Raw genomic sequence first — 22,930 nt, forward strand, 5'->3', positions numbered from 1 at the left:
ATCCATTTAACTAGATTGTACTCTGTTTTTTTGAAAAATAAATAAATAAATAATTGAAAATATATTGTAAAACTGTTATATTATCCATTAGCCCTTCCATACTTCATCCATTGTTAGCCAAGAATTCAGCCAAGAAGGTATGTTATACCTTTGTGCCGATATCGAAAACCTACTTAATTGGAACTAAACACAAAATGTACTATATTATAAATAAATCTTTGTGATTTAGAAGTTCTTTTCAGCTAGATTTTGTTAGAATACATGGCTATTTATGAATGGCTGTCAATAAGCATGCTTCGAGTGCAACTATGTCATCTACCAGCAGGGATTTACTGTCAGAGGTAACTAGTTAAAACCTGACCCCCTCATAGCACCAAATGTCAGTCTCCTGAGAGTTTTGCAAAATGAGGTTTACATCTCTCTCTGTCTCTCCTTTTTTATTTTTTTATTTTTTTTATTTCCTGCTCTGCAACTCTGCTGTGTTGACATATCTTAAATATTTATGCTAATATTTTCAGTGAGGAAAACATCTCCTTTTAGGGTGTTTAATAATTAATGTATGTAAAATATGACCAGTGTGAATTATGGAGCAGTTTTCATGTTTTACCATATGAATGATGCATGATAATCATGAAATTCATGTCTTTCTCATTCTCTTAGTCTCTCTCAAGTCAACACACAGTTGTTACATATTCCATACCAGGGCTTCAGACAAGAAACAAAAATAGACCAAATAATTTTTAAGTGCCACAGAATAAACATGTTTCATTTATATATGTATTTTTTTAAAATCCTTAACATTTCAGTCATAGTGTCATGTGTTTAGGTTTTAAGGTTCACTTAAAATGGGAACTAAATGTCTTTTCCAACTTGAGAAATATATACAGTCATAAAGAATTGTTTATTACACAGAATCTGTGCCTATTTCATGGACCATAACTACAGTATGTCAGCATCACTTGGCCATTGAGTGTAGATTGGGCTCCTCCTCAATGCATACTATAAATTAGGGGTGCACCGAAATGAAAATTCTTGGCCGAAGCCGAAGAAAATGAAACACTGGGCGCATTTTCTCCATTGAAGCCTTTTTTACCATTTTTTTTTTTTTTACCATTGCATAAATTAAATAGCCAAAATGTGCTTTTTTATTGATTTATCCTGCTTTTCAAATTAAAAAAAATTCTATTACAAAACAACAATTTTAAAAAATATTAACTTAACACTGAACTTTTTTAAAACATTTTAGCAGACATTATACCAACAAAGCACAATTTAACTTAAAATAATAAGTTAGTAAAATAATATTTTTTGGCCATTTTTGAGACTTGAATCAGGCATTTATTTTTTACTGTACAAATAAAGGCAGCCTTGCTGAGCAGAGGAGAATTATTTTAAAACATTAGAATATATTACAGATCCCACTTTTGAACACTATGTGGGAATGTTATAATAAATGTATTTATAGAGCTGTTGTTATTATTATTATCATTATTATTGTCTTTTTATTTTATTTTACACAACAACAGTAAAATTACAATACTAACATATTGATGGAGTTGTTGCTTTTTCTCTGCTTTTATTTTGGCAGAAACCGCAGGAAGAGCTCAGTGCTTGTTGACAACATCATGCAGATTTATAAAGAATTCTCATTACTAATTTGGGAAGATGTTTGTCACACGTATCACATTGTCATGTGCCTTTAAAAAAGTTCACAAAAATGTTACAGACCAACTGACAAATAACAGTTTCAATGCATATTTTTTTCGCGCTTTGGACTTTGAACCCTGGTGCTGAGAGCTTGTGCAGTGCTGTCAGAATACATCCAATTCATTCGTGCATTAGAAAATATAACATTCTGCACTTTATTTACTAATTGTTTGAGGCCATTTCACAATTTCAATCATCATACAGTAGCCTAATCACCAGCATTAGCCACCTCTTTATCTCATCGGAGACATGTGATGCAGCACTAAACAGTCTCTCGCTGTAAGCTTATAATATACCTTTTTATGTCATTTCATGTTTGTTTCAAACTATATTAGTAGAGAGAAAGATTTGATGGGTTCATGTGCAACTTGAACTAAAGTGCTTAAGCAATCTCTCATGCCACATTAAAGAGCCACATTGTTTGAAAAGAGCCAATTGTTTGAGCAAAAACATCCTTGCAAATTAATATTTTTAGTTGCAAATGCGACCATTTTAGTTTAGTTGAGCCCTGAATACACATATGTAAAGGGGAAAAAAAAGGACTCACAACCAATTCGACATCCTGCATTCTTCACCATTTCTTTTGTCCATGGCAGCAGTTATGTTGTCAGGGTAACTTTTAGATGTTTTTCGAAATTCAGAACACACTGAGAAGTCATTTGTGGGAATTTTATTTCTGGACAGTATACAATCCACTCCAAATCACTCTCAAGTGAAAAGCTTTTTAAATGGTACATATTTTTACCTGTAAAAAAAAAAAAAAAAAAAAAAAAAAATATATATATATATATATATATATACATATTTGTATATATGACCATATATATATACATCAATAAGGTAACTGTGACTTTTAAACTAAAAATTCAGACATTTTCCTTTCCGAGTTTATATCTCACAATTTAGACTTTTTTTCTCTCTCAGTTCTCAAGAGTTGTAAGATTTAAAATTGTAATATAAACTCACAATTCTGAGAACGAATGCCTGAATTGAGACAAAAGTCAGAATTTTAAAGTGCCCCAATTATGAATTTTGAAAATTACACTTCATGCCATGTGTAACACAGATCTAAGTGAATGAAAACATCATGCAAAGTTTTACATCTGAACATGCACCGTGTATAAAGTTATTGTCTCTCAAAAGAAAGAGTCGACTCTGAATCATTGAAACAAGTCATTTTTTAAATGAATCCCAAGCCGTTTCATGTTGTCATCAACATGAAACATTAGCATATTGTCTGCCCACTTGTTGGGCACGCACAGACCTCTGAAAACCTGAAACCTGAAATTCATTCTTTGCCACTAGGTGCGGTGTACACAAAGCAGCACTGCACTCACAAACACTGCTTTATCAGGCATTACGGTTTTAGAGCTGTAAAAAAATGATTAATTAAGCAAATCATTTGGGAGTTGGTGAATTAAATTGCTTTTTGACCTTGCATGCATGTCAACCTGTTGTTGGGGACTCCCAAAACCAAAATATGAACCTTTCATAACCCATAATAGGGGCACTGTAAGATAAAAAGTAACAATTACTTTTTTATATATTAGTATTTTCCCCCCAACAATACATTAAAATATTGTGATAAGAAATACCACTTTGCAATGTCAAGCAGCGTAACAAGCTTTTTTGTACGACTAATAATAATTGAAAGCTATTCAAACTGGAAGCCTTGCACATTACAAGTTACAGATTGATTAAATACATTTTGTTCATTAGTATTGCTGACTACTTAATCATAAAATTATATTATAATATATAATTAAAGTATAAAGTCATGAATATGAATATATCAGAATAACATCAGATTTCATGTGCAATATGAATGACTGCAATTAGCTAGCATATTTAACATACAGAAATTATTATTATTATTAATCATATCTAAACATTATTTGTAAAGTTTCCTATCTGAGGACTGAGGCGGATTCACACCCCTGCATAAAGAACCACAGAGGAGCTTTATGGCGTATGTGTTATGTTTTAACCGAGTGCCTCACTTCATTAAGGGCTGTGGTGGGGTGAAACATCCATGCTCTCTCAGACATGCTGGATTAGTGTGTGTTTGTCTTGGGGCTGCTCTTCACAGTGAAGTACACGGCAATTGCTTCCTGTCAAAGTGACTGACAGCACTCTTCAGCTTCCTTATTACAGTAGCTATCATTATGCTTTTCATAAGTGTTTGTTGTGCATACTTCATCTACGTGATATTCATTGTGGTCACTTGTAATTTAGAATAATGCAAAGTGGCTTTTTGTTTGGTATGTTTAAACATACTAGAGAGGGATTTAATGGGATCAATGATTTTTTACATCAGTATGTGTTTGGATCAGAAGCTGCATTTTTGGAGGGATTTCTGATGTTGTTTCATTAGATTGAAGATTGTGTAAGATTGTTTGCATGCTGGATCCCATACATGGTTTATTTAGCCAAACAAGTGCAGATTAATACGCATCTTCAAATAATGTTCAAGCTTACAATATGTGTATTCTTAGAATTCTATATATGTCTATATATATAATTCAATGTAGCTCTATTTTTCATGTACAATTTTTTTTGAATAATAGACAGTTAATTTGTATTTAGATTTTTGTGTAAACATGTCTTAACATTTGGCAGGCTGATAGTATGAGTCTAAAAGGCATGCATCACATCTGATATTACCACTGATTCATCCATTACACTGGTGCATTGTGGGATGCAGTATGCCACACAGTTGCAAATGTAATGGAACGCCTGGGTATTCTATGCATCCAGAATGTGCATACTGTGCAAAGTATGGATATTGCAGGAATATGCAGCATGGTAGTATTCTGTTTATAAGCCTGAAATCAATTCCAAAATAAAAGTCATCAGTCTATATAAGATAAGTCACCATGACTGCATCCAAAGCCACATAATATCTGAATAGGCACTTCCTTTGAGTCTTTAATTGGTTTGTGACCATTAAAAGGTATGTTCTATATAAAATGAATGTTTGAAGTATGAATGTAATCCTGATATACTACAACTTTCATAGTGTCAGTCTGCTACTACACGTAGCCGAGTCAGTTGTGTCACTTTACTGCCATTCACAAATCCTCTTCTGTAGCCTCATAGAATAGTAAAGTGTCCATCACATGCACACTTCAATATCTGACTGTAAATAGTAGGTAATCCAGGTGCTTTTCACCTACTCTTTTATGAAGACTGGCTGTGTCCCAAATGACGCACTATACAGTATGCACTTATTCATTTACATTTATGCATTTAGGAGACGCTTTTATCCAAAGCGACTTACAGTGCATTTAGGCCATACATTTTTTTTACCAGTATGTGTGTTTCCTGGGAATCAAACCCAGAACCTTTTGCGCTGCTATGCTATGCAATACTCTACTACTGAGCCACAGAAACATTTGCTATATACTATGTTTATATACTATATAGGCTAACTATATATACTGTAAGATAATTTTTTCATTCAGCATCAGAGTCTGATAGCCCCTCCCGCTTCGCAACGTAATCAAAGCAGTGACAGTTGAGTGCATGGAGAGTCCAAAATTCTTTTAGTTTTTTCAGTTATTAAAGTGTCTGATCCAGGCACTTTTTCTTGCTGGAATTTTCAGTGTGAACACACTACTCACACTGTTTATACTTCAAAACGGCATATAGAACAGTGCATAATTACGTGAATACGCACCTTGTGAAATCAGACATATTACTATTTTCTCATACTGTTTCTAACCTACTATTTAGTAGGGAAGAATGAGCTTTTGGATACAAAATAATGTCTGTAAATCCTACTAAGAACCCTTCTCATAGACATTTACTGATTTAACAGTTGAAAACCACTGTTGTGTGGATGAATATGTGAGGTGAATGAGTTATTGAAAAGTGAGTTTATTTGGGTGGTCCAAAAAGATGGATTGGACAAGTGTGCTTGGTAAAGTATAAAAAAAGTTTTTAAATTGAAAGAATTTCAGGTGAAAGTTGTGAAGCACTTGTCAGAACATATAAAATGAAAATGCTAAAGTAATGAATTCAAATTGGATTGGAAGAAGAACAAAGTATTAATGTTTTGTTGTTGTTTTGTTTTTTAGGCTGGTGGTATTTTGGCAAAAACATCTTTCTTTTTTGAATATTTGTATCACTTAGATGCCCTTAATGAAGCATGTGATATGCATAATAATTAGGCCTATTGTTCAGTAGTTTGTCTCTATTTAAGTTTGTAAAAAAAAATTAAGAAATGCAAATGTAGTAATTCTCAAATTTGCATTCATAAGTGATAAAGAAAGGTGATGAAAGATAAGATTTCTGCGTGTTGGAAGCTTGGATCATAAATGAACACATTTTAGCTAGTCTGCCGTGTTCTTTACAAATATTTGTCACAACTTAACATGTTTAATCAATGTCCATAATAAAGTTGTCATTTTTTTTTTTCGGGTAATGCCGGAAAAACTGTCAGAACAGCGGCTTAGATAATTGCTGTTAACTACTGGGAATTATCTGGGCAAGAACCTTCCCAAGTTGCTTTAAATTCCCATACAATCTGTGATACTCTAGTTTAGGTTTTTAGACCATATAAGAAAAAATATTCTTAAATATAAGAATAGGATTGTGTCCTATAATTTTATAAAGCAGTATAAAAAGTAGTTTTTGTACCCTGATCCTTGCATAACCATGTGGCTTGAACACATTATTCAGTTCATCTTGAGGCAAAACATAACACACATCTGCTGAGGCCTTTTATGCTTTACTGCACTGGTGAAGAGTCAGGGCTCGTGAATCAGATCCACTGGCACGAATCACACTCTACATACTATTCCCTGTTGTTCATATGCACAAAACATCAGTCTCCATTACGGCATCATATTTCTCTGTCTCTTTCACTCTTTCCTTTTTCCTTCCCTTTCTTTCTCGCTTACTCAAATCTTGCTGCTCCGGTCTGTCCACAGGGTGGAATGAAAATCAAAAGTGAAGACTTGCAGTGTGGGAAAGAACATGATCTTTGCATTTGCTGTGTGACTGGGTGGCAGCATCAGGTTTGTGGGACTCTTGTAAGTTTCCTGTGTGCTGAAGATAGTTTCACCGGATGATTCTTTCACGTGAGAGGGAGTATTTTATCTTGTCCAGCCATGTTCAAAAATCATCTTTCCATCAACTGTTTCGCTTAAAGGAATGCCAAAGGTAAACTCATCCTCATGTTGTTTCAAACCTTCATGATTGTCTTTCTTCCAAGAAGCACAACAGATGATGTTAGACATGATATTGACACAAGACTAAAAACTACTAAACAATGTTTTTGTTATTTGAAATAAAGTTGAATTCAAATGTAAATATTGATTAAAAACTTTAAAAAGTTAGAAATGTTGCCTTGGCACAGTACTAAAATTACACAGATTAAATAAAGTCTGAAATAAATAAAATAAATATAAATAAAAATATAAAAAGATTAAATATACAAAATCATACAGTATTTACTTAAAAAAACTAAATAAAAATGGTTAAACTAAAATTAAAATGAAAACTGAAAATATACAAATAAAAACTAATTCAAACTTTTAATAAGTACTTTAATAATAAATTCTGTAATAATATAATAGTATAGAAATAATGGTAGCACTTTATTTTACATTCCTGTTCCTCATGTAGCTACATACTATGTTATTATAGTAATTACAATAACTAGGTACTAACCTGAACCTACCCCTAAACGTAACCCTACCTACCCCATGTAGTTACCTTATATTACCAGAACTTTCGTAGGTAGGTACACTATAAGTACATGTAAATACAGGTACTGTAAAATAAAGTGCAGCCGAAATAATACTGAAAGCTCCAAAAATGAGTAGAAAGCACTATAAAGGTATCATTAAAGAAATGCTATGTTTATAAAACAGAAAAGTTAATGTTAAATGTTCCCCACTTTATGCAATAAAAATGTGCAATAACCTTATATTTATTTGTTACCACCTCCATCCTAGTATGTTATTTATTTAGTTTTTTTTTTTGTCTGTGTGTTGTTGTTGTCTCTGTGTACTGGAAGCTTATATCACTAAAACAAATTCCTTGTATGCACAAGCATACTTGGCAATAAAGCTCTTTCTGATTTTTCTTTCTAATTGTTTATGGTAAATCTTCCCCTCCATCACAACTTTCTTGTTCATAATTTTAACATACACACCTTCAAATTTTGTGTGTCACGATTGGATACCAGGCACAAAAACCAATGATGTTTGGTCTTTATGATATCAAGCCTGGTATGATGTCTTGATTTTGATGGAAGGGAAGATTTCCAAAGATTTCATTTGATTTTGAAGCTTTGAATGTAGCACATGAGTCGTATGGACGTCTTTTACTGTAAATGTATTATTCTTTTCGTCAGTTTTGGGCTGTAACAGCCCCTCTATTCACTTTTTATTGTATGGAATGTCATTAGGATAAATAAACAATAACAAATTGTCATAATTGAGATATACTATCCTATTAAGAATGTCACCACCAAGAAGATGACATGATCAATCAATGATCATGCTTCTTCAAGTAATTTCAGGTCTACTGCTCAGACAGTCCCCTCATGATTTCATAGTCTGATGTCAGCTTCTCTTACCATTTAATGATGGCTGTTTTTAATGCAGTACTCTCTGTGAGTGCAGAGTTGTTAGACCCTGTATTGTGTCATTACATACTCAACTCAGCATAATTATATAATTAAATATAATACAGTTGCCCCATGGGTCAGGGTCTTGTAAAAGCATTCCCTGTTCACACGCACAGTCATTATGAAACAGCTCTTCTGCACACCCACACAGTTCTAATGGAGAGTGAAGGACTCTACAGTAGGAAAGAATGAGTCACACCTTCGAGAGAAGTGTGAGAAAGTGAGACAAGGAAGATGCCCTTAAAATCGAAGATAAAAAGAGCATATTGGGTTTTGAATGAATTAATGTAGTTCTTAATTTAACGCTAATAAACTGAAGTGTTAAAATAGTTCCTGTAGTATGCATGACATTTGTTAGCCATGTGTTTTGCCTGAAATAAACCCACACTCCTTTAGAGACTTCACCGATATATTTTGAGCAGTGGTGCCATGAGCACTTGTTATAAGCTACTTTGGGTCTGTTTTCTTATAAAGTCGCTTATAAATATAGGCAAGTGGTTGCATTTTTGGGCTTATTTCCAGTCGTGTATTTGGACTAGCTAGTGATTAGCTGCCATATCACAGTAAAGTGTGACTAACCACTAATCACAGCTGTCAAATCTCCCCACCTGCTGTTCAAACTGCACTTTATATCATCGATTTTTAAACCAGGGAGCTGCAAGTGGTGCTAGGTTGTCTGTAAAATTAATATGTATTTTTACAGTAATTAGAAGAAAGCATATATATATAAAAAATTGTTTCAAGTTAATTTTTAGGAATGTTTCAGAAAATTTCTCACCCCATAGTTCCACAAGATCACAATGACATGGCAGATACTTTTTTCGGTATATAAATGCCAATCTTCATGCATACTCTGAATCACAAACACTTGACACATCAATACAAAGAGCAGTCATACAAAAAAATGCGTCACATCTTTCACAGAAATATTTGATATTAACTTGCAATAATTACAGATTCTCTCTGCCACTGGTGTATTTCTGTAGCTAAATGATGACTTGATATTAAATACAGACACAATGTAGCTCTCTTGTACTAATAAAGATTTGTATTGTGCATTTATATTTATCTTATTTTCTACCTCATGTGCTTTTTCTGTAAATCGTTGGTTAGGAAAAGCTGTGAATGTTCTTATATCACTTACACTTTGAGCCTTCCAAGCACCAGAAAAACCATAAAAATACAGCAAAGCTCTAATACAAGAAACCCATGTTTCTATTTAGGCTATAACACTTGTTTGCAGTGTTGAGCAATGCAGTGCTGAAATTTGCGTGCTCACAAATCCTCTCATTATAACACACGAATTGTAGTAATTATGAAAGATTCATGATGCATATATTTATTGTGTTATAACAGATATTTGTGAGATGTTGATGAACTGAGATGTCTTTTAGAGATTATAAATGCAGCGCTCTTTGCTGGCATTCTGCCAGACCATGCACGCAGCAGCCGCTTGCTTCAGTTTAACATAACAGTGTTCTGTGATTGTTGCTGCTTTAATAACAAATATTTATCAGGAGCATGTATGCTGGGATTTAATAAATTTCATGGAGAAAAAAATTTAACGTAACTAGTAATGTAACTAATTACTAATTACTTTTGAAATTAAAGTTATCAGAACAGTAACGCTTTTACTTTTTGCTTTTACTGATTACTTTTAAAAGGAGTAATCAGTAATTTCATTACATTTTCAGAGTAACTCGCCCAACATGTAAACCACATACCCAGCTATTTGTAACCATTAACCACTTCAATCTGCTCAACAGTGAAATACCATTTTCATTCTTGTTTAAAGAACCCCCTCATCTAAAAAAACATAACTTTTGTTTTACTCAAATTCACTCTTATACCATAAATATTACAGAATTTATCCAGCTGTTCAATCTGTTTCTGTAACCCTCCAATACCGCCAAAATATTCTGTTAAACCATTGGTTCCTATTACACATGATTTAAGTTTAGAATGCATAGATCTCAATACACTAAAAACCTTTTTAACAATGCCATTCTTAATGAGCGTGAAGTACAGAAGACTATGCTGGACACTTTCAAAAGATTTAGAAAAGTCTATAAATATACAATGCATCCTTCCTTTTCGCTTTGTAATATATTTCTGAACAGCTGACTGTAAGGTAAAAATATCTATTGTGGAATAACCTGACCTAAACCCTGCTTGTTCTTCATAAAACATATGATTTACTTCTGCATAAGATACTAACCTCCTGTTCAAAACCGTTGTAAAGATTTTACCAAGTACATTAATCAATGAGATCCCTCTATATTTCCCTAAATCGTTTTATCACCATTCTTGTATGGCGGACAAATCACAGCCTCACACCAAACCTCTGGGAAGTCACCTGTATCTAATATTTTGTTATATAAAGAGAGCATTATAGGACATAACATATAATAATACCATCTGGTCCAGGGGCTTTTCCATTACTCATTGACACAAAAGTTTTAGAAAACCTCATTATAAGTAATATTGCTTTACAAAATTTCACCTTGAATTTCATCTAAAAAAAATGCAGCTTTATGATTATTCACACAATCTGTGACAATGTTCTCAAAATCAGCATCTATATTAAATTTTGAATTAGACAATAACTTATAAAATATTCTAGCCACTTATATTGTGTAACCTTCAATTACTTTTTTATTTTCTTCCACAGCTGCTGTTTTCATGTTTTCCTGTAGCATATTCATTAAAAAATTTGAATTGTACGGTTTTTTTTTTTTCATAGATTTTTTAATTTTCATCTCTCAAGCATGTAACTGATCAAATTCCTTTTCTTCTGAATTGATTAAACACACTATTTTTTTTGCTTTTTGAATTTCTGAATTTCTGAAATGAACAATCTTCATCTCACCACTGTGGTTGTCTACTTTTAAATATAGAATTTTTAATCAGAAATCTGCCAGCTTCATGTAAGCAGTCTGTCAAAATCTTAGCTGCTACATTAGTATCTTCTTCCACTGCAGTAAAGAAGCCACCTAAAAAGTTTCCATTAAAAAAAAAGATAATCTTTGCAAAAACTGCCTCTCACCATTAGTTTCCCATTTAAAGCCTATCCAGCGTCTTATATAACCATCTTTCTTCATTTTAATCCTTGATTCAACACTATTTATCCTCATAGTGTATAATAACTGGAAGTCATCAGAAATGTCCACAAATAAAATTTAAAAATATTTGTGCAAAGAGTTCATTGGATATAATTAAATAATCAATCACACTACATACAGCTGCTGACATAAATGTAAACTCTCCATCAATATCTTTGCCAACTCTTCCATTTACAAAATGAGTATTTAAATTGCAACACATATCTAAAAGACAGCAACCAAATGTGTTAACAACCTTATCTTTTGATTTTCTATACCATTCAAAATAATCATTATTATAATAACTAGCACATGCTATATATTCAGAATCATCACACTCAGTGTAATCACATTCATTACCAGTTCTAGCATTAAAAATGCATTAGGTCTTTGGAAAATGAAATTCAAAGTGTGCTAGAACAAATTGGAGAATATGTAAAGTTAATCACCACATTTTGCATATTCTTCAAGGGGTATAAACTTATTTGCACAACTCTATCTATCTATCTATCTATCTATCTATCTATCTATCTATCTATCTATCTATCTATATATAATTTTAACTACATTACAACTTTGAAAATATTGACTCTGAGTCTGAACAAGTATGCTCTTAATTAATGTGGCAAAAGAATGATCCGACAAAAAATGGTTTGCTTATTTTTAGTGAGTCACTTATTTTGGACTTGTTTTATTAGAACAGGTTGCTTGTTTTTCTTTTGATATCTCGCAGCACTGATTTTGAGCCTGGGAATGTTACTGCTCTGGTACAAAACTGCTGATTTCTTACATCTGACATGGGGTTTTGTTTGTGCAAGATGAACTGTTTATCACAGTTCCTGAAATGACTGTAGGATAACCAATGACCTGCTGTTATCCAATGCATTCTGGCTGTGCTAAGCACTGCTGTATGATAAACATCTACGAATGCAATTATGCTCTAACTAAATAAAGGCCTGATTTGCTTAAAATTGTAGTTCAAAGGCACAGTGGTATATATATTAATCACACCCTTTGTCCCCCCCCCCCACCCCTCTTTTCCCTAGGTGTAAAAACCTGATTTACAATGGAAAAACTGCTTGTCTGCTTGTTGGTTATCGGAATGGCAGTGAAGGCCCAGATCTGTCCAAAGCGCTGCGTCTGTCAAGTTCTGTCCCCCAACCTTGCAACACTCTGTGCCAAAAAAGGGCTGCTCTTTGTTCCACCCAACATCGACAGGCACACCGTGGAGCTCCGGCTAGCTGATAACTTTGTTACCAGTGTAAAACGGAAAGACTTGGCCAACATGACCAAGCTGGTGGATCTTACTTTGTCAAGGAATACAATAAGCTACATCACTCCACATGCGTTTGCGGACTTAGAGAACTTACGAGCCTTGCATCTAGACCACAACCGGTTGACACGAATAGCCAACGATACCTTCAGTGGCATGTCTAAGCTGCATCACCTGATTCTGAACAACAACCAACTGACCCTCATCCACATGGGAGCCTTTAATGACCTACTAGCCCTCGAAGAATTGGACTTATCCTACAATAACCTGGAGACCATCCCCTGGGAGGCCATTCAAAAGATGACCAGCCTACACACTCTTAGTCTGGACCATAACATGATCGAATACATTCCTGAGGGGACTTTTTCCCTCTTACAGAAGCTTAACCGCCTGGACGTGACCTCCAACAAGCTCCAGAAGCTCCCGCCAGACCCGCTTTTCCAGCGGGCGCAGGTTCTGGCCACGTCTGGTATACTGAATCCCTCCTCTTTCGCTCTGAGCTTTGGAGGAAATCCTTTACACTGCAACTGTGAGCTGCTGTGGCTTCGGCGGCTCAATCGGGAGGACGACTTGGAGACCTGTGCCACACCTTTGCACCTCTCTGGACGATATTTCTGGTCCATCCCAGAGGAGGAGTTCCTCTGCGAGCCACCCCTCATCACCCGCCACTCTCAAGAGATGAGGGTCCTGGAGGGCCAACGGGTAGCATTGAAATGCAAAGCTAGGGGAGATCCAGAACCTGCCATTCACTGGATATCTCCTGATGGGAAGTTGGTTTCAAACTCGTCACGCACACTGGTTTACAACAACGGAACTTTGGACATCCTGATAAGCACAGTAAAGGATACGGGCTCTTTTACATGCATTTCCTCGAATCCTGCCGGGGAGGCCCACCAGACCATGGAGCTGGTCATTATCAAGCTTCCGCATATTAGCAACAGCACCAATAACATCCAAGAGCCTGACCCGGGCTCCTCTGACATCTCCACTTCGACAAGGGCAGGAGCAAACGGCAGCAACCACACCGGTGATGCCAAAACCAGCTCTGATAAGAGGGTGGTTATGGTAGAAGCCACCTCGTCCACAGCACTCATCAAGTTTAACTTCCAGAGGAATATACCTGGAATACGCATGTTTCAGATTCAGTATAATGGAACCTTTGATGACTCTCTTGTTTACAGGTGAGCAATACTTACTTTTTACATTTATGCATTTACAAGACCCTTAAAAGGCGTTTACCACCTTCTGTACCCTTAAAAGTTACATAATAGTACCTTAGAGTAGTAATATGTACCCTTAAGATAGTAATATGTACTCTTATTGCACTTATTATACACCCTTTAAGGGTAAAGAACATACAAAGGTGTCCCTTTGAGGGTACTGTCCCAGTGACTAGCAATTGTACCCCTAAAGGTGCAACTTTTGAATTTTTTTATTTATTTTTTTTTGAGAATGTACAAAAGAGGATTAAGAGCAATTTGTTAAAGAGCCATCAATATTCATAATGTATAATGGCAGGTTTATTAGACGACTAGATTAGGAAGCAAACTAGATGTTTAGCCATTTCTTGGAGTGGATTTTGAACAGTTATTGTTAGTCATTGTTTTTTGTTGTTGCTGTTTCTTTATTCATTTTGCTTGTTTGGCTTTGCTGACAGAAGCCTCACCACCATCATTTAGAGAAAAGTCGATAAGGACAGTTAGCTTAACAAGGACAACTTATTCCCACTGTGAAATGACCAAGGAGTAAAACTTAGGAATGAACTGAATTAGAATGTGTGTACTTAGTATTCCACACATGGTATGACATTGCTTTAGATCTATGAATGAAATGGCCACAGCTATTGAAGCTTATTGACCCCTTCTCGAACACCTCTCATACCAGATGGAATTTCAGATGTTAGCATTTCAGATTTACATTTTAGTACACAATTAATAGAATAGCAATGTGAAGTAAACACCGTCAATACCTCATCCAATGAATACATCAAAATTTCACTAAATGTGTACAGGTCTGGACATAATTTTTATCACATAAATAAAATGATACAGCGCAAACATTTGGAAAATGGGCTGATATATCAGCATATGGTTTGAAATTAGTTGTAGATTGTAATTTGTAGATTGAAATTTAAGAACCCACCTTACAATAGACTCTCAGACTAACCGGCAAGAGGAGAGCGAATGATTTGGTTTAAAAGGCAGTTGAAAAAACACAGTTTAGATGCGTGATTGAACTGACTTTTGCCCTTTAAGTCAACAGCAAGGTGTTAAAGGGGCCAGATGAGAAAAAGGACCTTATATTTTGTACATTAGTGCAAAAATCCATCACTAGTTTGTGTTGTTCTAATGGATGGATGGATCAATGCTGTGCTTTATGTCCATGTGAAATGGTAGAATAGAAATCCATTTCAAATTTTCTCTTAAATGAATAATGCTGGTGTTTGTCGGTGTATTAGTTTTTGCTGCCTGGCCTTTAGACTGTGCAATGCTTTTGTCTTTTTGTGGTTGTGATTTGTCATATTGTAGCCCAGCCTTTAATTTGCATTAAATTTGAAGTTTTTCAGTGTTTATACCAATAGTGTGAGTTTGGAGGGGGACTGACCAATGACCAACTCACCAATGGTGGACCAGAATATTTGATAACATAGTGCTATTTTGTCATTTCTTCTCTTTTGCAGCTATTTCTGCTGAAAGATAACAGCTTAAACCAGCTTAAGCCAGTCTTACCTGGTCTGGTTTGATGGTTGAAAGAGGTTGTGGGCACTTGGGAGACTGAACACAGAACAAAATCTATGAACCTCTTTGATTAGGATTTGCAAGAGTGTCTACCTAGAGCGTATTAAATTATAAAATGTAATAATCACTATAGTTTATAGTGTTGATAATATTCAAAAACCATTATGTGTGTTAGTCAATCTGTTTTAGTACTCTCAAACAGTATTTCCTTTCACATACACTGTACTCATTAATACATTCTCATAATTACGTGCTTTGCAGACTCACTTGGGGGAATCAAAAAGAGATTCATTTTTTGGCTTACTTTATCTCAATGGGCTGCTGTAAATGAGCCACAGTCGGCTAATTGCAATAACACATTGGCCATGAGCATTCACGTTCAATAAGACACACTGCAGAAGCAAAGCCATTACCTCATCATTTGTGTACAGAGCACATTGTGTGGGAAGCTCTTTTCACAAATGATGAGAATGAAGCCCACAGAAAGACTACAGATACATCTCGACCTATTTTCTACTAGAGAAGCAGCTGGCTGATACCCCATGTTGTTATCAAGTGCTCCCTTCTCAGTTAACACATTTAGCAACAGACCGGTCGCAGTGAAACACGGACTATAATCGAATTTTCGCCACAAAAACAAGGCCAGTGGAATTTGTTTCTGCGATAAAGCTGCAGAAAAGTGCCATGAACTTATAAAAGAGACAATCCCCTTTTAAACCTGGGGTTAAGTGTCTTGCTCATGGGCACAATGATGATGGCTGTTATCGTGATTCCTTAAGTTCTATAACCTTCCGACTATCACTCCTGAGCTTTAAGTCAATATGAAATGTCATTCACATCTTACACAATGTATTTCTGAGTTATACAGAATACTGGATAAGAAATTGATTGGATCTTGCAGTGGATGGTAAGTAGTCTGGTGTAAGAGCAGTTTGTGATGTCAGTCGAAAAGGAATATCATTTCACAGGGGAAGCATTTTGATAAAAGGATTTGGAGACTAATAGTAAAAACAGAATTTTTACTTTATTCAAGAGCAATTGAACGTGAATATTTTCACTCAGTTACATTTCTAAAGGCAGATAATCATGCTTTTTAATCCTTGTAATTTCATTTAGACCTTCAAGTTACAAAGTACATAGTTCACATCTCATCAGAATCTGTGTTCATTTCTAAGAGGTGTAAAATACTTTAGTTTATTGTGCTTAATTATTTTATGGGAAACTGGAGACTGTTACTCAATTATATTTTTTTAAGGCAGAAAAATCATACTTTTAATCCTTAAAATTTCATTTAGACCTTCAAAGTACAGAATAAACATTTCACTGCTCATCATTTAACATATCTATACTCTTTTTAAAAAATAAGTTTAAAAAATATATATATTTTTGTCTGTCCTAATGAGTTAGCAAGTCCAGTCTCAATTCCTTGAACTTCAAACTAAAAAACAATCAGTGAAAAATGTAATTGGCCAAAAATGTGGTCATTCATCCTTGTGATGAGACATTTTTTAGATTTTTCAGTCACCTCAGTGTAGAGTTTTTGATCTAAATCAGTGCATGTTATAACCCTAAGCAAATCTGGCTTGAGATGATCATTGATCAGTCCAAGAAACACTAAAATATCAACAAGACTGTGATTAAAATGAATGCTCTGCAGAGTTTGAGTGTCAGAGTTACTTTAATGAGAAATCCCCTGCTGGTTTCATCAGTCTTTTGCAAAAGCCAAGAAGTACTCTTTAGGCTACTATTAAATATTAAGTACAATTAAATGTGGAAACTTTTTCTTTCATATTTGGCTGAATACTTTGACTTTTAATTGTGTACAACTTTGACAAAGTACCCTTATTTTACCAGAAATCCCTCTGTACTTTTTTTTTGTTTTTACCAAGTCTTTGTTGTTATTGCCAAGAATTATAAACTTTTCAACCTCTTCACGTTATTAGCGCCAACTGCCTGCTAGTATCAAGAACCTCCTCCACAGAGGAAACTTATGCTATCCAGACATAGTGTCACCAACAGAGTCTAGGCAATGAGCTAATTAGATGTTACATTTAACAATGAAGCATCCAGAACTGGGAGGATATATTCAAGTCTCACTGCATAAAATTAGTAGTTACTCAAACAGTAGAGCCATGCAAATATCTTCAGCCATTTTGTGAAACGTGACCCTAGCAACTTGACACCATTAAACACACTTTCAGTTACTCAGAACAACCCTGCAATTAAAATGCTTGCCTCATTCATTTGTATGTATGACGGCAGATGCTCTCACCCAGCATACTCAAACACTTTGACCGGCTGGGGCGCGAGACCGCTTCTACTGAGAACCTTTGTGCTCCAAATCCAGTCAGTTTGCATGGGAAATCACAGAGTGCTTCTTTCAGCGGGCTGAATGAGCTGAATGTTTGCCAGGCTGCGGAGGAGACAGGTGGGGCACATGGGGAAGGATGATAAGAGATGCTATTGTTCACGTCTGATGCGAATGGTTCAGTGAGTGATAGCAGACCCCAGGCTCCTGTAGGTACAGCAGGACTTCCTGTAGATACAAAACCGAAGCAGATTTACCACCGCTTCAGAATTACTCTCTCTAGATTATGTGATTAAACATGCCTGCAGCAGAGTAAACAGGCTACAGATAAGAGATAGTCCTGATATCAGAGTTTGTTTTACCTGTAACATGCTCAGAATAGTATAATACGTTCTCCACATGCTCCGTGCCTGAGCCTGCTTAACACATAAAAATTATACTTGAATATTAGCACATTTATCAATAGCTTAGTACTGGGGTGTTCCTGTACAGAGCTCTGTGCAATCTTCTCTATCCTGCTCTCCCCTTAGATTATGAAAATTGTATATACGTGTGGGTTTTTGATTCCAGAACACAAACCAAAATGAGCATCATACCACTGGACCCTGGATTTGATTTGATTTGATTTTGAACAGTTGTTTTCTCAGTTGTTGTGACCACCAGTCATATATTTTTGTATGATAATTGCTTTATAGCAGTCAGCTGGTCATTTTTTTCTTTTTATTTTTATATAACAAATAACCCTTTTAGAAGACTTTGCATCAGGGTCCTGATTGGACTGTATACATTACTTATTTTCTGACAAATATATACTGTTCAAAAGTTTGGGGTCAGTAAGGTTTCCTTTCTTTCTTTCTTTCTTTCTTTCTTTCTTTCTTTCTTTCTTTCTTTCTTTCTTTCGGTCGGTCGGTCGGTCGGTCGGTCGGTCGGTCGGTCTTTCTTTCTTTCTTTCTTTCTTTCTTTCTTTCTTTCTTTCTCATTATTTTTTAAATAAATAAATACCTGTATTCAGCAAGGATACAATACATTTATAATGTTACAAAGTTTTTCCCCCCCAAATAAATGGTGTCCTGAAAATTAATAGTGCAGTTTCTAAAGAAATATTAAGCAGCACAACTCTTTTCAACAAGATGTTTCTTTAGCACCAGATCATCATTAGAATGATTTCTGAAAAAATCTTGCCAATGAAGACTGTAGTAATAAATGTTTGAAATGCAGCTTTGCAATAGATAAATGAATAAAAAAAAATTTTTTTTTTAATTATTAAAATAGAAAATAGTTATTTTAAAATGGAATAATATTTAGTATTTTTGATCAAATAAATGCAGCATTGGTGGGCATAAGAGACTTCTTTCAAAAGCATCAAAACATATTTTATGACCTGTAACTTTTGACGTGGGTTTTTTTTCCCTTATCCATATACTGTATGTAGGAGTATATTACAGTCTCTGGGCTACTGCTGAGCTGAAAAGGGTGTAAATTAAAATTTTGCAGGAAAGCGTACCACTCTTGAGGTAGATGATAAGCCTTACGGCTGTTTAATAAATGAATGATGAATGAAACGTATCATGTTTTATTCTAACATTGTTCTTTTCTTCACCCAACAGAATGATTCCCCCAACGAGTAAAAACTTCCTGGTGAATAACCTGGCTGCTGGGACACAGTACGACCTCTGTGTGCTGGCCATTTACGATGATGGCATAACCTCCTTGACGGCTACGCGGGTTGTGGGCTGCGTGCAGTTCACCACTGAATCTGAATATCTGCGCTGCCATTTCATGCAGTCCCAGTTTTTGGGCGGCACTATGATCATCATCATCGGGGGCATAATCGTCGCCTCCGTCCTAATCTTCATCATCATCCTCATGATCCGCTACAAAGTGTGCAACAGCGGCGGGGCTGCCAAGGGGACCTCGGTCACCGACGTGCACTCTCAAACCAACGGGGCGCAATCCCAAGGGTGTACCGTCACGCCGTCTGTCTCCAAACAAGGTGCTTTCAGCTTAGAGGAGGGCGAGGGGTGCAAAAAGAGTTCCGCCGCACCTCTTCCTCCCCCTCCAGATTCCCAAACCCACACCTCAGAGACCTCCATCCCAGACTGCACCACCTCCACTTCCCTGGTAAGCCAAAGCTGGGCAACTCCCGGCTCTTCAGGGTCACTAAAGCCAAAGCGCAAACCAGCGCCAAAGCCTGTCCCGGCAGCCGGCGCCGAGCCCAAAGTAGAGGCACTACCCAATGCAGAGACGCAAAACACCAACCGCAACAACTCCACCGCTCTTCAGCAGCTGGTCCCAACCCCTCCATCATGCTTCAAAGACACTCCAATTTTAAGGAGGGCTCGTCCGTCTTCGTCCAAGTATATGACACTGCCCGTGGAAAGAGCGCGGGCTAAACGCAGGTACTCTTTGAACGAGAACCTGTCGAAACATCACTGCTATGTTGGCTCGCATATGCTGGGCAACGTGTTTTGCAAACGGAGTATGTCCGTGAATGGAATGCTAGTCCAAATGGCAAACTCAAATCTAGACAGTGAGAAAAATGCCTTTTCCAGTTCAGAGTGGATCCTAGAGAGCACTGTGTGAATGTACAACTGCTGGAGACTAGATGGAGTGCCTGCATCTCATTGTGTATGTGCGTCGGTGTGTGTGTGTGGGTGTGTATAGTATATAGATGTGTGTGATCGTATGAATGTGCACGTTTTGCACCACTTCTTTTGTTTCCATCTGCAAATCATATTTTCTGCTGTCTTTTTATTAATGTTTTTTGGAAACCCATGGTTTAATGTGGATGTTTGCCTTGAGGGAGGTTCGAGAGCCACTCTTAGCAAGATCCACTACCCGAGAGAGACACGCCTCCATCTTCACTGCACACGCCGAGCATCACGGTAAGAGGAAAGCATTGGTGCCTTCCTTTGACCTCTTACCAGGGGCTCCTAATGGATACAAGCTTTGTGTCGGTTACCCGGATGGAAGGAAACATGAGATTTCACAAAAAAGCCTTTCTATTCAATGACATTTCCTGCATATTATAGAGAAGCTCTTATTGGGGAAAAAAAAAAAAAAAAAAAAACCAACAACACCTATATAAGGACTTGATACTGGGACCTGTTATTAAATTGATATTTTTAAAAGAAAATCAAAGCTTTTCCTTTTCAGTGACATTGATTTTGCCTTTGTTTTGAGGCACAAAAAAATCCATGTACAGAAAGACAACATATGCTGTGTTCTTATGTTGTGTAAAATAATAATAATAAAAATAAAAAAAAACCTATTCCAGTTGTGGCATTATCAACATGAAAGAAATGGTCATGATAATGAACACAGCCTTGGAAGGTGTTTTATAAATGCTTTGAAATCCCCCATACTGCCTCAATCTGTGTAATCCACAAAAAATACAGTGATGTTTCAGGTATAATGGAATGACATTGTAGAACCTGTATATTTTTTAGAGTTCATAGCCATATTCAATGTGACCCTTCAATGTTGAACTATAAAAATCTTCTTTGAACATTAAAAATGCATTGACAAATGGTAAAATAGATCACGATTACAGATTTAGTCAAAATTGGCCTTTGCATGGACCATAAATCAGAGAAGCAATAAATGCCTCTAAAATAATGCAGTAAACATTAACTAAAGAAATGTAAAATTATTGTATACTTAACTGATAATAAAAATTAGAAACATTATCTAAATGAGATAACCATGTGATTTTGCACAGACATCTGTCATATTGCTGTGCAATAATAATCTGAAATATAATTTCAAAATCTTAAATATAGATTTTTGAGTATTTGTATTAATATAAATTAATAAGATTTTTCTGCATTATTTTCCACTACAATTACTACAGTATATACACTGTTTACTGTGCAGCATTGCTGTCAAAACAGATATCATAGTGTGATGGTGCTTTCAGTCTGTTATCTTCTCATTGTGAGCTTCAATCCAGCTCAAGGAAAATGTGAGGAAATAATCACCTTGGTAACAGAACCTAATTCTCTATGGTTCATCATCCATTAAAGCCTCTGCATTGTAATATAATTAAGAAGACAACGCATCACATCATTTACACACTGGCGTGTAAAACGTGTCGGGAATGTGTGCAAAAAAAAATTAATTGTAATGTGTTAATGACATAAATTTGTATAGGGAGGTGACACTTGTTTTTCACAAGGTAAGTGACATCTTATAAAAACTTTAAAGCATGAAGAATTATCCTTTAGGTCTCTGATCAAAATTAAAGCCAAAGTGGATTGACAGCTGTAAAATGTCTCTTTCGTAGTTCAAACAAAATTTACACATTCATATAAAGGGTAGCGGTCCCTTACAACGGCTCTATAAACTATAAATAAAATTGTCCTTGCTATGGCCATTTAAGCTCTAGACTCTTAATGGTAAGTAGCTTTAGGAAGATCTCTTTGACCACATATGGTTTCCGGTTGGTGGGTCCAGAGGCGTTACGACCTTCTTCAGCTTTATTGTCTCATAGAGAGACTCACAAGTCAGAGCACCCATGTGTCTCTGCAATCAAGATTCAGCCGAGGGCACTGACATTTTAACAACCCTCGCTCCACTTTTCTGTCACGAGTCTTTAATCGGCATGTGTCAGCTCATTAGAGGGAGGAGGAAAGGCGAACACACAGAGAACTGCAGCTAGTCTACAGGGGAAAATTAAAGCACAATCATTAATCACTGGGATGTCTACTCAACTTTGGCACAATGAGCACAATTCACTATTTTATTATGTAATACAATATGTCCTTTACAACTAATATTGAAGATAAACTTAATATAAAAACATTGTTTACAAAATGTTATATATGCACATTAATGGTAATAAAAAAGTTCAAAATAGAGTTGCATATCATCTGCATACTAAAAACACATGGCATGTCAATTAATAAGTAAATAAATAAATAACATTTGGGGGCGGGGGGTGCTTTTTTATTTATTTATTTTTTTTTAAATAAAAAAAAATTGTAATGTTTATATATATGTAATGCACACATAATATATACATAATTCACTCTGACGTATGTAAACGTACATTTCACTAAACCAAAAAAATCCTGAACGTGAATTGCTCTTCAGCGTCTTCAACAGATGTCTTTATAATCCACAGAGTTGTTTTGGGAAGATGTGGGATGTTTAATTTCCTTT

The 22,930-nt window shown here is 35.6% G+C and overlaps 1 protein-coding gene across 1 annotated transcript in view; it reads left to right on the forward strand.

The window, feature by feature from the left end:
- LOC109108044 (leucine-rich repeat and fibronectin type-III domain-containing protein 5-like) overlaps positions 1-21,459 on the forward strand; it is a 54,584-nt gene extending 33,125 nt beyond the window's left edge. Inside the window, exons 2-3 of the mRNA XM_019121216.2 lie at positions 12,495-13,902; positions 19,375-21,459. Of these exons, the coding sequence (XP_018976761.1) occupies positions 12,515-13,902; positions 19,375-20,350 (2,364 nt within the window). The 5' untranslated portion in view covers positions 12,495-12,514 and the 3' untranslated portion in view covers positions 20,351-21,459. The remainder of the gene's footprint in view (positions 1-12,494; positions 13,903-19,374) is intronic.
- The last annotated feature ends 1,471 nt before the right edge of the window (positions 21,460-22,930 follow it).

Source organism: Cyprinus carpio, chromosome A17 (genome assembly GCF_018340385.1).
Source record: "Cyprinus carpio isolate SPL01 chromosome A17, ASM1834038v1, whole genome shotgun sequence".
In the NCBI taxonomy this organism is placed as follows: domain Eukaryota; kingdom Metazoa; phylum Chordata; class Actinopteri; order Cypriniformes; family Cyprinidae; genus Cyprinus; species Cyprinus carpio.